The sequence below is a fragment of the Silurus meridionalis genome, chromosome 19 (genome assembly GCF_014805685.1).
Source record: "Silurus meridionalis isolate SWU-2019-XX chromosome 19, ASM1480568v1, whole genome shotgun sequence".
In the NCBI taxonomy this organism is placed as follows: domain Eukaryota; kingdom Metazoa; phylum Chordata; class Actinopteri; order Siluriformes; family Siluridae; genus Silurus; species Silurus meridionalis.
This window is the reverse complement of record NC_060902.1, coordinates 1,777,400-1,794,344: the sequence shown is the minus strand read 5'-3', so window position 1 is coordinate 1,794,344 and position 16,945 is coordinate 1,777,400. Positions and strand designations below refer to the sequence as shown.

At 39.4% G+C, this 16,945-nt stretch overlaps 1 protein-coding gene across 4 annotated transcripts; it reads left to right on the top strand.

Annotated features, from left to right (window-relative positions):
- The first annotated feature begins 1,186 nt into the window (after window positions 1-1,186).
- LOC124402536 lies at window positions 1,187-12,105 on the top strand. 4 transcript variants are annotated; one of them, XM_046875634.1, is made up of 4 exons: window positions 1,187-1,314; window positions 1,436-1,603; window positions 10,633-10,788; window positions 10,865-12,105. In XM_046875634.1, the coding sequence occupies exons 2-4, from the start codon at window positions 1,504-1,506 to the stop codon at window positions 11,638-11,640; spliced, it is 1,032 nt and encodes a 343-aa protein (XP_046731590.1). In that variant the 5' UTR covers window positions 1,187-1,314; window positions 1,436-1,503; the 3' UTR covers window positions 11,641-12,105. The 4 variants fall into 4 exon arrangements, with proteins under 4 accessions (XP_046731590.1, XP_046731589.1, XP_046731592.1 ...); XM_046875636.1 differs by adding an exon at window positions 5,975-6,187 and having other exon boundaries at window positions 1,189-1,603; XM_046875635.1 differs by adding an exon at window positions 5,957-6,187 and having other exon boundaries at window positions 1,189-1,603.
- Window positions 12,106-16,945: the final 4,840 nt, after the last annotated feature.

Genomic DNA, 16,945 nt, shown 5'->3' with positions numbered 1-16,945 from the left:
TACAAACTTTTCTTCTCAGCTGTACTAGAGATTTAAACAGCGCCCCCTTGAGGACACCACCACAGAGCTACTGATAATTCATTCCCAGCTTCATTTTTAAGAGGACAGGGTACTGAACCAGTCCTGGTCTCAGATGAGCAGCTGTTGACTGTAATATTCTTCGTTAGTGAGCTCATACCCAGAAAAGGCACATTTTGTTTACCTTTAATTATTTACTATGTATTTAAAAACAAATCACGGGTTATTTATAATATAATTGTTTCTATGCAGTAAACTTGATACTGTAACAGTAAGAAGATTTTCTGAAGATGTCCAGATGTTACACTTTATTTACATAAAAAAAAATCCTAGCATGAAAAGCAGCTTGACACACTCTCTGCATCCGGAAAGTTTGTTTCTCCAAACACTGAGCTAAAATACTTTGCTGTGCTTCTTGGAAAACTTGTCAAAGTTGCTCTTCATTAGTTGGAGATTTCTTTCTTTCTTGTGATGCAATTCCTCCCAGAGCAGTTCAATAGGATTAAGCTGCAGTGCCTGGGAAGGTCATTCCGTGATCTATAACACTCCAGACGACTGTTTGTTCTGTAAACAACGCTTACAAAACTCTTGTCGTCTTGTACGGTGAAGTCGGTTCCAATGAGCCGTGGTCCAGACGGACCAAGGTGAACGTCTGCTGAGCATTAATATCGTTGCACAGAAACAAATGCATGTATCTCAAAAGCCATAAAGACTTGGTGTTTTCACACTTTTCACAGCCACTGTGTGAACACATCTGGGTCCGAATCTGCTTTCTGATTTATGAACGCTTTGCTTTAAAATAGATTTCTCAGATATAATTATATACTTAATTTTAAGTATAAAACATATGTATATTCGTGTGTGTGTGTGTGTGTGTGTATTCTCCACTTCCACCTTCTACATGTTCCTACATCATGTTTGATCCTTTTGTTACCCTGATTTATTTACCACTGTTCGCCACAAGGTGGCAGCATTCTTCTTCTTCTAAATTTCTTCCATTCCACATCAAATAAAACCACTTGGGGGTATTTCCTGAGACCTCCTGTCCTGGGTTGAGTTGCAGCTCTAACCCAACACACCTGCCCCACATAATCGTGTCTGATTAACCGGATTAGTGTGTGCGCGCGCGTGTGTGTGTGTGTGTGTGTGTGTGTGTGTGTGTGTGTGTGTGTGTGTGTGTGTACTGCAGCTAAAATATGTTTGCACATCGACCTCAACTACATCCACAGCAACCAACATCAAATCAATCAGTGTTCCTGATAACTCAGCCCCCTCACAGCCTGGGCAGAGGCTCAGGTGATTTACCCCCTCCTGGTGCAATTAACAATGTGGCCGAGCCGGTTTTTGTGTATGATCTACAGACACACCTTTTTTTATACCTCTATTTCTCACACACACACACACACACCACAAACAGGTGAGGCAAAGGGAGTGGTGACCTGTATAAACACGTCCCACAAGGGGCGGGTTTGAGACAACACACACATGCACACACACACACACACACACTCACATTTAGAAAGACACCCAGAAGGATGGTCTGCTGTGTGCACACACTCATCAAAGGTCACTCAGGATTTCTCAGGTAAGGTCAAATTCCTATCAACTATTCAACTAGTCAATACTCTGAGTCTCTCTCTCTCTCTCTCTCTCTTTTCTGAGCTGCTGATCAGAAAGTGCAAACATTTTTAGTCATTCAGCACTAAAAACCCCTTCTATCAGGATTCTTCCAAACCTTGAACACTTCCCAGGTGCAACGTCTTTCCATATCCCACATATTTATTCTCCTTCTTGTTTTTGTTCTTGCCTCATATCTGGGCTTTAAATTTAATCTCAGAACTAAACGTACCCAGTTCTTTATCACTGACCTCTTCTGTAGCATTAGATTGTGTACAATCATTTAAACAGAATTACATTTATTGCAATCATGGGTTGAAGAATTTCTCATGGTGTGATGGTGCAATAAAAATATGCAAATATATATTAATAATAATAATAATAATAAAGAAATGAACTACACTGATCAGGCATAACATTATGAGCACCTGTCTAATATTGTATTGTTCCCCTTTTGCTGCCAAAACACTCCTGACCTGTTGATCATTAACCGCAATAACTTCTTCAGCAATTTGATCTACAGGAGCTTGTTAAGCCGACTTTATTTCTATAGCGCTTTTCATAAGACATTGTCTCGAAGCAGCTTTACGGAATTTAATGTGAACGATGTGAGCTCGTCTGTTGGATTGGACCACACGGACCAGCCTTCGCTCAGCATCAATGATCCTCAGCCGCCCACGACCCTGTCGCTGGTTCACCACTGTTCCTTTCTTGGAGCACTTTTGATAGATACGGACTACTGCAGACCAGGAACATCTCACAAAAGCTGCAGTTTTGAAGTTGCTCTGACCCAGACGTCTAGACGTCTCAATATGTCAAACTCTCAATCAGCTTTGAGGACAAAACTTCACTTGCTGCCTAATAAATCAATCCAGCCACAAGCAGGGGCCATGATGATCATCAGTGTTCTTCATGGTGTATACGGTTTGTGCAGGGTTTCTAAAATGAGGCAGTGCAAATGATATTTCCCAAATAAGTGCCGGGTGCAGGGTTGCACCAAAACTCTCATGTTGTTTCTCAGTTCACCAGCTTAGAAGTTTTTGGTTCTTCAGAAACCACGTGTTTGAGTTTACACGACACGCAGCTTCTTATGTACTAATAAAACACCGATTCAGACACTGGTATCGAGTGCAGTCAGAGTGCAGCTGAATTATGTTTCCTTTTTTCTGCAAACGTTCGATAATCAAATTTTAAAGAGGTTTAAAGACTCATTTGTGTTGCCAATTGAATATTTTATTTAATGATGGGTTCTTGAGGTATTTCTCCTCATTTAAACTCATGGTGGAAGATCTCCTGCTATAGAGCTCCAACCCTATTGAACGTGAATGAATGTGAACGTTGACTGCACCCCAGGTCTTCTCACCTCCCTCACAACACCTTTGTGGCTGAATGAATCTCACACAAATAGTCATAAAATCTAGTGGAACATCTTCCCAGAACAGTGGAGGTTTATTTAACAGCATATGGAGACTAAATGTGGACCAGGGTGTTCAAGAAGCCCATAGCAATCTTATGTTTAGATGTCCAAAAACTTTTGGCCAGGTAGTGTAAATGATGGACCTCTTTCTTTCTTTCTTTCTTTCTTTCTCAGGAGACTTCATGACTTTAACTGTGCAATAAATGTTTACATTAGCAGGATTAGGCTTGGCAGCTACTCAGATCAACCAACACAACAAAAAAAAGTAAGCGAGCAGCATAAAATCATGCTTAGAGAATAAAACACACTGTTGGACAAATAAAACATTGTAAACAACATGTTATCTGCAGAAATATATATATTTAAAATTATAGTTACAAATATTAAAAAATCTATATAATAAAATAACTTTTACTATTTATAATACTAATATTTATCATTAATATTAAATATTTATTGATTTATCTTTATAACCTTTAATATTAATATTTCAAATATCAATTTTAAATATTTATATACATTTCAAAATATCAAATTATGTTTTAAGCCAACCTGTAATTAAAAGATTTTTTTTAATATTTCAGTATATAATGTAAATTTATCATGATATCAATATCAGTACCGATATATTGTCCGATCCTTCTGGCATTTGATCACACCTGATCACGGCCTGGACGTTAGAAACATGAAATTTGATGATTAATTCCTTCTGTTTTGGATTTTTATTCCTGAAATGTTTGTTTATTTGATTACACATCTGAAAATGTTCCTCTGAATCCCAACACTGCAGTTTGTTTAGTAATTAACACAGGACTCTGACAACGCAGGACTGTTATTAGAGCAGACTCTATAAGATTACAGGATTATAGGATTATGGCTGTGCATATAATGTGCTGTGTAAGTTTGTGAATTCGGGCTTAACATCAACTTAAAAGCATTATCATTCATTATAACTTGGCGCTTCCTTCATGGACACGCTGATAACATGGGCCAGGGGATGTTTAATCAATAATAAATTACGAAAAGCTTTTTAAAGGTGACTCTGATGTTCTTGTTACGCATATAATATCATAAACTGGCATGAATTAGTGTTGTTGAGTCTCAGGCTATCGAATGTTTCCAGGAGCTCAAGGCTAAAAGCTTGTAAAAGTAAACACGAGCGCGAACAGTGTGTCAACAAAACCAACAAGGTCGGATAATCAGTTGTAAACTAGGGGCGGTGACGCGATAAGCATATCGGCATGATTCCTATCTCGGATTTTCGATTAATTACAACATGTCAAAAGTAATAAAGTTTTGATGTCTGGAAAAATATTTCAATGTACTAAAATACATTACAGGCTTTTATCACAGTGTAATAGCTGTCTGTCTGTCTTTCTGTCTGCCTGTGTCTGTCTGCCTGTCTGTCTGTCTGCCTGTGTCTGTCTGTCTGTAAGGTGATAGTCCAGAGCTAGGTGAGTGTTACAGGATGTGGAGGTGAAGGAGTTAATTGAGGGGTTAAACACCCTTATTAATGTTCGCAGTGCTAAACTGACTTATTAGATTTAAAAGAACGCTTACTTTTTCTTGTTTATTTTATATATCCGGCTTGTTACACATTGTTCTGCTGATCACATGCAGAGATGCAGCAGCGCTATCCGATTACATCTATTTGCATGTGTTTCAACACTTACTTATCAGAGGATATTATGTGTCCTGTCTTTACTAATAATGAAGCTGTTGGAGGTAGCTCCTGGTGCTGTTTCTCACTTGAACATTTTTTCCCCGCCCAGTTCATAAAATTTATCTCAGACCTCAAACCGTTGATTAAAATCCCCATATTCACCATACAAGATCTACAAAACACAAAAACCCTTTGTGGTACATTTCCATTCATTTCATTTAAGCAGATGCCCTGATCCAGGGTGACTCCAGTTGAGGGTTAAGGGCCCCATAGTAGCAGCTTGGTGCTGCTGAGATTTGAACTTGTGTTCTTTCAATCCAGAGTAAACTTAACAGTAATGTGATCAGGAAATGTGTAAAATAGCTGTTTCACCATGTATAGAACTGGATCTGGGTGTTATTATGGTATAACTCACACCTGAACGTCCAGAGAATTACAATTAGCTTTTACCAGGGTGTGTGCATATCTATTTATCTACAGGTTCACCACTGTTCCTTCCTCAGAGCACTTTTAATAGATTCTGAACACTGCAGACCAGGAACATCCCACAAGAGCTGCAGATTTGGAAATGCTCTGACCCAGACGTCTAGACGTCACAATTAGACAAATCGCTCAAATCTTACGCCCGTCCATTTTTCCTGCTTCTAACATCAACTTTGAGGACAAAATGTTCACCTGCTGCCTATTAAATATATTCACTCACTAACTGGTGCCATGATGAAGAGATAATCAGTGGTATATCTATGTCTATATCTATAATTTTATACATTTATGAATTACAGATGTCCATAACCAAAAAAGGCAGCTCTCTACACACGCTCACTGAGCCCTAATGCAAACTCCACACTATAAAATCACATATTTGACTATGTAAATTTTAAGGATTTTAATTTCTCACCAGGGTGTAGTGTTTCACTTGACCTCAGTTTCCCTTTTTTTGGTCCTTTTCTGTAAAGTGTATTTAAATATACAGGTTTGGTTTGTTTGGATTTTCCCAACACGACACTTTGATGATTTCATCCCACAGGCTGAAACATATTAACCTTCTTGCAGAGAGCGAGCAGAAAATACAGTCTGGACTGAATCCTTTATGTTGGATCTTTTTAAACTTTGATGCAAAACGTGACGTTTTAAACATTTCACATTAAAATTGAATTCGTCCCGTGTTCAATCCTAAACTCGGGTCACTGTCAGTGTTTGTGGAGTATCATGTTCTCTTTATGTTTGTTTTGTTCCTCAAGGTTTCCATCCTCTTCCAGGAGCAGGTTGAGCGGCGGATATTTAGGACGTTTGCATTTTCAGTGTGCTTCAACTGGACAAACTGGAGGTGGAAGAAGTATCTCAGTGGATAAGATGTTGGGACTACTGATCCAAAGGGTGTGAGTTCAAATCCCACCAGTACCAATCTACCTCACCTGGAACCTTATGCACGTTAATAACCATCACCTGCTCAGCTGTATAAGTGACTCAGGGTAAGAATGTCTGCCAGATGCCATATTATATATATTTCTATATTATATAAAATGTATTATTGCTTTTAAACTTTGCACGTTTAATACAGAATTTAATCATTGTAATCATTTTGGTTTAAAAAACACACACATCATCACACATTGTTTGACAATCGCGACGGCCTCGGCCAATCAGAATTTAGAACCCGAAGGCACCTGTTTTGTTGAGTAATCATCACCTGCATTCAGTCCACAATCACCATAATAAACAATATCATTTATTAATAAACATGCTGACTGGAGCCTGAAGTTCATCATGGACTTATCACCTGAACATCTCAGCAACATTTAAATTTATCCTCTATATTGATACAGTAAACCACTGATAATTTGCGGTTCTCATTTGGAACCTGACTAACAGCAAAATTCACAGGAATCCGCAGAGGAACCGAATGTTCAGGAAAGTTAGGAATAACATTTTAAACTGTTTTCACTAACAAATTTTATACAAATTTTTTAAAACACATTATTTTATGAAAGTGACATAATATCTAGATGAATTCACTAAGGTACCATAGAGACTGTGTCCAAAATTCAAGGATTTTCAGGGACCTGTGTGTGTTTTTGTGTGTATAATATATATATATACATATATACACATTATATATATATATACACACACACACACACACACACACACATTTATTTATTTATATATATATATATATATATATATATATATATATATATATATATATATATATATATAAATATGTATGTATGTATGTGTATATGTATATATGTCATTCTGCAACACTTTAATACTTTAAAAGGAGGTGGGAGCTCGGTGGTTAAGGCATTAGACCCTGGAACAGAAGGCCAAAAATTCAAATTCCAACACCAAGCTGCCACTGCTGGGCCCTTGAGCAAGGCCCTTAACTCATACCCACAGAGGTAAAAATGTAAAATCTAAATATGACAAAGTTCATTTCAAATCCATGTTAATTGTCGAGCGCTTTAACTGTGAACGCTCTACCAAATTTTAAGCCAACCAGAGGTGATGGTGGTGAGGGGGAAAAAAACCCTGGTTTGATGAAGAAACCAGACTCGAAAAGGGAATCAGTTCTCATCCTCAACACTAAACATATATTCATTACCGTTCCATCAGGGTTGAGGTTATTAACTGTTCACTGTTAGTGTGTGGATTTATTTATAAGGCAGCAGGTGAACATTTTGTCCTCAAAGTTAATGTTTAAAGCAGGAAATATGGGCGTAATGATTTGAGCGAGTTTTAAAAATTGTGACGTCTAGACGACTGGGTCTCCAAAACTGCTGCTCTTGTGGGATGTTCCTGGTCTGCAGTGGTCAGAATCTATCAAAAGTGCTCAAGGAAGATTAGTCGGCTTTGATCAAACACGTCTCCAGGGTCTACAATCTGATTGCCGAGGCAACGTCATATAATGTCCAATTTTTTGTCCATTTTGTGGACAAAATACCGAATACACAATAATCCGCCGCTGCACACGCTACAAACATTGATCTGGTTACTTATGCGGATTATTTATTACCAGCAAACTCACTAGTGTAACACCATGTGCAATATGTTCAACATTTCCTACTGGGAATGCAGATAAAACACACAATAATACTGAGAACCGTTGTTCTAGTTGGCAGAGACACTGAGTGAAAGGAACCTAAATGTAAAGTTTTTACTTTGAGAAATGTAAATCGGCTTCTCAAAAAGATTTAAATAGAGCAAATCGGCACAGAAATTTTACTGTACACAAATAGTTTAGTTGGAACCTTTTATAAGTGAACATTAAAACCTTAAAAATGTTACCTTTTTAATAAAAACCTTTTAATTTAATCTCCAAAATCTGGCCAGAAGTATTAGGACACCTGACTTTTCAACACACACTTGGTTCTTCTCCGAACTTCAATCACAAAGATGGAGATACACAGTTGGATGCTGTTGCATGAAATTTTCTAGGAGACCCAAACCTGCTCCAGCATGACGATGCTCCAGCTCCATGAAGAAAGCTTCACATGGGTTGGAGTGGAAGATCTGTTCTAGATCTCCAACCCTATCAAATATCTTTGGGATGAATGTGAACACTGACTGCACTCCAGGCATCTTCCCAGAAGAATGGAGTTTATTATACAGCAGATGTGGAATGAGATGTTTAAAAGGAAACTCGTACCAATCTTATGCTCAGGTGTCCACAATCTATAGTGTACTTCTGACTTTGAGTGCTTTTTCCAACCTCAAAATCAACCTCTGTGAATGCTTCGTTTTCAATTCAGGGGAAAAAAAGATCTTCCATGAACATTTTTTAAACAACACGGACAAACCGGTGATGCAGCTTCATGCCGTATAATCAGGAACCGTTGCTTGGCAGCTTTACCACCTATACAGCAGATTTCTATCTACAAGTGTATTACACTCTCTCTCTCTCTCTCTCTCTCTCTCTCTCTCTCTCTCTCATTCACAGTGGATGACTGAGGATATCTACAGCAGCATATAATTAAATACAGGTTTATACTGATGCACTCTCATTGCAGCTCGTTTGTGGGATCGTGTAGATCAGACACATGGAGTGAAATACGTGCCAGGATTTTTTTTTTCCGATGTTTGGTCATCATTTAGGGAAGGAGTCTCCAGTTTCGGTGCTTCGTAACAGTCTGAGGGGAAAAGCTGTAACTGGATGAGAGAGAGAGTATTGTGGGAGATGAAGGTTGATTAGAGAGAAGCAGATTATTGCTGGTATACTGTGATATGTTTTGGAGATCTTATGTTGAATAAAAGACATGCTGTGTATGCTGCATTCTATTTACAGCAATAAAATGGTGTTTTACGCCTTGCTAGGTCTTTTAATTGAACAAATGGCTTTCTATGGAGTATAATGACAAAACATGGGGCTTTGTGATGTCACGTGGTGCCGTGTTTCGGCTCAACGAGCAGCGAGTCGTGTGTGCATGTTACTTTTAAGAGTGTTACTACTAAAGAGGCGTGGCTACTCGAGCTGCAAAACTAGTTTTGAATAAACAAATGGAATGAAAAGCCGACTTGGTGCAGATGTTGGAGGATGTGTGTGTGTGTGTGTGTGTGTGTGTGTGTGTGTGTGTGTGTGTGTGTGTATATACACATATATCTGTGTGTGCAGAATCTGACACTATCAAGAACTGAATCTAACATCAGAATGAAGGAAGTCTGATCTCTGTGATGTGGCATGGTTGTCAGTACCAGATGTTTTCCTTGGACTCTCTTTAGAATTGAGACAAAAATAGTGCGAAAAACAAACGACGCTTGTACCGAAAAACACACTGAAACAATGCACAGAAATGCAGGAAAAAACCCCGGGGTGATGTGATGAGGTGAATGTCGAGGTTTCTGCCGGAGATGATGTATGTGGGAGGTGCAGTTGTGGCTACAGTGAAAGGAGACGTGTTGAATTGTGTCCTCTGGGTTTCTTGCTTCACGCATGACATTCATTCACACTGTATGAGATCCTGTGTGTGATGTGCTGCTGCGCTTCTCTAGAATACTGATGTTTTCTATCGCCTTGGCATCGTAATGATGCTAATAAGAGGTGGGTGGATTCAGGGGCAGGACACCGCTGAAGGCCTCAGGGTGAAATTCACGGCATTATCACGCATTATCTGTAAACGGGAACTGTGGCGCACATGATCATATCTACACGTATTCACTACATGTCATTTCAGGTGCTTCAGTGCAAAAATTAAAAGAAAACGTTGTTCTTGAACCGTTTTGGTGGCCAAACAGGTAATTCCAGACCTGACTTAAAATAAATAACCGCATTATCGTCATTCCTTTGTGTCGCTTGATAAAAGCCGAGTACAGCTTAGATGACAGCTTCACAAAGACGACTGGCCTTAAAAAAAAGGTCATATATAGGGGTTTTATTTTAATGCACACATTCGTACCTACTGGTGTCTGCCGTCTCTATGAGAACGGTAATAAAACTGAACACCGGCATGAACACGTGGCTTTAAAAAAATGGCACATTCATCACAGGAGGTGATGATTTTCTATGTGGGGTGTTTAAACCCCGTAGCACCAGCAGCCGTTTTCCGCACGTTCATGATTCTTTTTGTCAGTAAACACTGCGTTTGGTAATTTGAGTTATTCCACACCAAAACTTGTGGCGCTTTTTTTTTTTTTTTTTTTTTTTTGAAGAGCTGATGTCCTGACATCCAATCTAACCCAAGTGCAATAGATCAGGCTCTAACCTGCCTCGGGCACAAACACATTCCTCTAACAGGGCTTTGGATCATAAATGTTTTTAGGTTTCTATGGAGGTTCTACTGGGAATAGTTTAAGGCTCCTATAAAGCGACTGATTGGAGAATATTTTAAAGTGTAGGGTTCACTGAAGGATCCCTGGATCTACCTCGGTTCATGAATCCTTGTGTAGAATCTAAAACCTGTTGTTTGATGTTCTTCAGATCTAAAGATGGACGGCGTCCTGGAGTCGACGATCGCTTTGTGCGGATGCAAAGTGCTGTGCAGCGTTTTGTGTCTTCCTGTGTTTAAAGACTCCATCTCCTCCGTCAGCATGTGCTGCATCTGCCTCTTACTCTTCACCGATCTCTCGATCACCTGTAAGCACGTTTGTTTCTCATCACGTTTCCATCCCCGATTTCATGTTTATGTACTTTTCTATTCGTGTTCTTCCAGCATTCCTGGTGTACCTCTGGTCCTCCTCACCCACCCCTGCTTCCTTCCACCCGTCCTCGGACGTCATCGCGCTGCGCTTCATGCTGTTCCTTAGTGACACGTACGAAGCTGTGGTGATGCTGACGCCGCTGCTGGTGGTCGTGGAACTGTTGGTTCGTCTCTTATGGGGTGGAGAGAAGGTGACCTCAATTACGGAAAAAAGAGACGCTGACGGAGATGCCTGGGAAAACGAAGAGGACAAAAAGGCAAACACGACGTCCTTAAAGGCTTTAGGTTTCCTCGGTTGTCTCATGCTGTGGTTCATGTGTGGGACGTATGCCGGGTTCAGCTGGAGGCAGGAGCAAGAGAGGGTGAGATCTTGCAGGGAAAGGGACAGCTTGCTCTTCACATGCCTCCCCTGCCTCCTCAATGCTGCTTCACCCTTTAGCAGGCAACTTTTCTGGGCTCTGCCTGCCGGTGTTCTTTTGCTCGTCCTCGCTGCGATTCTGAATTTTATCGTAGAAAAGTTGAGGCCTAATACTTTTCATTCAGAGCCTCTGATGGGACAAACGCTTGAGAAGACGTCTATTCCTGAACTCGTTTGCGATGTCGACTCGAACAGCTGCGCCACTCTCAGCTCTCGTAATGATGAGCGACGATGGGCTCCGTCGTGTTTGAGATCAGAGCTGCCTGAGAGCTGCGAGAGCGTCACGCTCGTCTCACGAGTGCACCGTGCCGCCCCGCACCCCGCGAGAGCCGGCTATGGCAGGCTGTTACGAGGGAAAGCCCTCGCCTGAGGGGAGAACTAATAACAGGACTGCTGTGTGGGCTTCTGGTGTGCATGTTCCCCACAGTTCTCAGCACCAACGTCCTGCTCGTGAGCAACCTGGACGCTCTGGCTGTGTACGTCGTGAAACATCTGCTCACTCCTTCTCCACTGCACGTTAAAGCAGAGGTTAAAAGAGATGCATGTTTCCACAGCACACCTCGGTCTGAACATTCCTAACATGCCAAGGTTATTTGTACAATTGGAAACCCTAGACGGGATCAAGCATGTACACACACACACGTTTCTGGTAGAAAACTTCAAGAACATGGGAGTAACATGAACATAAACTCCACAAAGGGGGAAGTAGGAGCATGTTGCTGTTTTGTGCACGAGGGCTTTGTATAGTGATTGTAAAGATATTGATGTCTGACGGCGATCGTGATGTCTGGATTTGTTGAGTTCGATAAATAAAAAATACAAGATTTCGAATGAATGAAATGAAAAACTGCGTGTGTACAAAACGTAATATCACTACAGTGCAGATTTCTGTACATACACATTCACACCGAGTTCCCATCTGCTCTTATAATAAGCTCCACTCTTCTGGGAAGATGTTCCACTAGAGATTTGTCTCAATCAGCCACAGGGGTGGGGTGTTCAAAAGGATTTGGAGCTCAATAGCAGGAGATCTTCCACCATACTTCGTAAAGCAGATCTTCATGGAGCTGACTTTGTGCACACACGTCATGCTGGAACAGGTTTGGGTCGAAGGGAAAATTTCGAGACGTCCAATACAACTGTGTGCCTCCATGTTTGTGGTAACAGTTTTGGGTGGAAAAAAATGAGGTGTCTTCATAATTTTGGTCATATAGCGTATGATTGTTTCATTAGTCATCTTTATTATATATAAATAATTATTCTTACTAGGAATAATATAATATAAATGCCCAAACATGTGCTAAAAGCTTGCAGAAGAACCACATACAATACTTATGGCCACACTGAACATTATATATACTTCGGATTGATTGTGTGAGATTTTTGCTAACGGTCTACTCAGCGACTTTGTGTTTTGATATAAACAGACTAGAACAGACTCTAAGCGTCATAGCGTTATTATACATGTTTATTTTTAACATTGGCCTGCCTGAATACTCGATTCTGATTGGCTGGAAGGTTTGGTGATTTTTTTTGACATTTATTTGTTCGAAAAACATGTACCAGAACAAATGTATTTTAGACAGCAGCGTCAAAAAAATAACAAGAAGAAGCTTAATTAACTGGGATGCTTTTGTGCCTCAGACAGATGGCTGTACACACACACACACACACACACACAATTTTATAGCTGCTGTAAAAAGAAGAACATCCAGACTTGATTTGGACACCGTGTTTGCTTTCAGCTCCGGCCATTTACTAAAACTTTATTATCATTATTAGGTTATGAATAAACATGGAGCAATAAAATGTATGGCAGTCTGTAAGCATTCACATACGTTTGCGTTTACGATTTGTTTTTTTGTGTCAGTCTGTGTGCTGTTACTGTTTAGAAGGATGGGGGTCGCTTTTATTGCGTCTGTTAGAAACACTGCCACCTACTGTTCGAGACGAGAACTGCACACATCCACATAATCAGGGAGAAGTGGGAGCTCAGCTCCAGGGTTAGGGCTCTGGGTTACTGATTGAAAGAGGTGGCAAAAGCACACACATCCTTCACTTCAGTAGAAGTGCAGATACTCATGTTTTAAAAGACTCTGGTAAAAGTTGGAGTACTGACTGTACTTTTTTACTCAAGTTAAAGTACAGAGGTTTGGGCTCTGACATGTACTTAAGAAAAAGAGTAGCCATTACTACTATCTGTTTTAGTGTCACACTGGTAACTGGACCCCAGGTCACACACACACACACACACATACATGTACTTAAAATAATACTTTTCACGTTTTAATATTGTAATTAACATGCGCAAGGACAAACATGGATGCTTTATGCAAATGTATGTTTATTATTAATGGAACGGTTCTATTTAAAATACCGTGATTACTTGATTACGTGATTAATATTCTTGCAAATGTTTTAAAGTAATCACGGTGTTTTAAATTACATAAATTATCAGGACACCAAACGGAACTTTTGCTATGTTTCCACACGGACGATTAAGGAGGTGATACCGGAGAAAGCTTTCTATACATATATTTATGATGTCTGTGCGCCCTCTGTCTGTTTTCTACGGTGGCCGAGAAGAGCAAAACACATTAACAAATGCGAAAACAAAATAACAAATCCGAAAACACAACGACAAGTCAGACAAACCGGAAAAGGTAGGTATAGTTTGTGATCATTGGACGAGACACCTGTCATTCACCTGTATATCTTGATATATCTTGGATTTGTTATTTTGTTTTCGGATTTGTTAATGTGTTTTGCACGTCTCGGTTTTGTTGTTATTATAAGTGTGTACAAATAAAAGCAGACGCTTTACAGGTTCGAATGATCTATTGCTTATTTCTGCACGATCCAGAAAACAGAGTAATTTAATTTAGTTTCTGCGTTATGAAGAAGAAATGCCACAAAACGTGCCGGTGCGTTTGTCGACCCCAAAGGGTTTTAATTGTGTGCTGATTTAATTGTTGTCTGATTTGAGACTTGGCGCATCAGTAAAACAAATGTTTACTGATTTAAAAAATCTATATCTATTTTTTACATTTATTTATTTTTGTTTCATATCGGAGTGAAGAAAAGACCTCGTCAATAAATGTGTTGCTTTGAAGGTTTTAATTTCACCTTTTTCATATTTATCTATTTATATTTTCTATAAAAATGGTCAAATAGAAATGCGTGCTGCATTGATCGCGCGTTAATAAAAGTAGTGCTGTTACAATGAATTTGTACGTTATTAATTTTGACACCTCTAATTACTATATTAATACAAAACACATCTCGTAATTTACTTACGTAATGAATGAATCCAGACTGAACTTTCGCCATGTAGAACAAAAGTAGAGAAAAGATGATGATGATGATGATGATGATGATCAGTAATGTGTCTGTTCTCAGTCATGTTCTCATCACTGACTCCCTCTGTCTCATCCACGTTAACCCCAGACTTCTTACTGCATTCTGCCTGTTCATTGTAAGCTTCAGAAACTAGTCTACGTCTGTGGTGTGTGTGAGAGAGACAGGAAATGATACACCAGTGCATTGAAAAAAGCTGCGCAATGACAGGAAACAGATTTATGGGCTAAAAACTACGCAGTGAGAAAAAAATAATAATAATTTCACCAAATAGATTAAAACTAAAGGTGAGCAGTTTTAGAGTCTGATTAGAGTCTGGTTTGAAAATGTAGAAAGTACAGATATTTGTGTAAAAATGTAATGAGTGAAAGTAAAAATTTGCCCGAGATATAAATAGTGAAGTAAATTCTGATAGCAGAAAAATCTACTTAAATACAGTAACGAAGTATTTGTCCTTCATTACTTTCCTCCTCTGCTGTTTGAAAGGTCGGGGGTTTAAACCCAGGTATTGCCTTGAGAACCCTTTGTGTATGTAAAGGAAGAATTACACTGTGCTGTAAAGTACACGTGATGAGTATCAGCCCATTTACCTCTTTATAATCAGATACACAAATGAAGTGTTTTATCTCCGTAAACTCACAGTGGCATCAGTGTCACTGAGCATCACTTTACTTGAATGTAGAGATCGACCGATTAATCGGCTATCGGTAAAAATCCATACAGATAGTTTTTCCGGGTTCTGGTGCACTATACTATATTTATTATTCATCAGAATACTTTATTGACCCATTAGGGAAATTGTTTGCTTTCAAAATGATATATTTATTTATACACTTATAATTGAACAATTATATTATTATTCATTATTATATTATTATTGTATTATCAATTAATCGATTCATATTTATTTACTATTTTTTATTTTTGTAATAAAGTTCAGTACTATTTTAAATGGAGTGTTTTTTTATCCATTTTACAACTAACTCAGTTATCGGTAAGTACGATCCAATCCATCGGTCGACCGCTACTACTTTATAGAACGAGAGAAAGTTCTAATTAATGTTATTGATATAAAAAAATACATTAATGCATTAATTTTGATTAATTATACCTGAAACATTGTTTGTTTTAGACCTTTAATTATACAGGGTGTGAATGTCTGAGATGTAGAATGCTGATTAAAACTCATTTTATATATATATATTTTACTCTGTGCTTATAAGTATTGGAACACCTGACTTTACCACCCATATGTGGTTCTTCACAAAAACTGTTCCCACAAACCTGGAGGAACACATATGTATAGGACTTTTTCCACTTGAACTATGAGCCCCAAACCTGTTCCAGCATGACAAAGCCCCTGTGCACAAAGCCTGCTCTATAAAGATCTGCTTTACATGGGTTAGACGTGGTGGAAGATCTCCTGCTATAAAGCTCTAACCCTATTAAACACCTTTGGGATGAATGTGAACGCTGAGTGCACCCCAGGAACCTGCTCACCTCACCTACATCAGTGCATAAATCTTCATAAAATCTAGAGGAACATCAGAAGAGTGGAGTATATTATAAGAGCAAATGGAGACTAAATGTGCTCAAAAAGAAGTACACAGCAACCGTATGGTCAGGTGTCCACAAACTTTTGGTAGTACCTGCATGATGAAATGGAGTGTTCGTCTGTGCTGAAGTTGAGATGTATGAGAAAGCCGGTGTGATGTTGGAACGGGTGAAGGCGTGTTGAAGCAGGTACGCTGTGAAAAGAACACATCAAACGTTAAGCACAGACCTTCTCTTCTTCATCGTTCATGTTCTCAGAGAACCGGCTGCTTTGTTCTCTTTTAACCTGCAAAACAAAAGCGTCTTTCACACACACACACACACACACACACACACACACACACACACACACACACACACACACACACACACACACACAGTGCAGGTTCAGAAAGAGTTTATTTACAATACATACACTTTCTTTTCTCATGTATGTTCCTTTATAATCAGGGCCACCCAAGTGTTCTGTGAGTGGTGCAAAAATATTTGCCCCTCCCCCCCTCCTTTACACCTAATAACTGAAATGAAAATGTTGCACTCCACATGATGAAAGCGGACCCTGAGGGTAACCTTCTGAAGAACATTATAAAGCAAGCTCTGGTTCTAATCTTCCTTTCCAATGATTCAACTCTACCGTCTGCGAGGCCTGAAGTTACACGTTGGGACGGACACCAGAGGTCTCCCAGGTACTGCTGCGTTGGCACAAGCTTCCACTTCGTCACAGTGAAAGGAATGCTGAGGACGGCTTAAGCAACACTCGGACT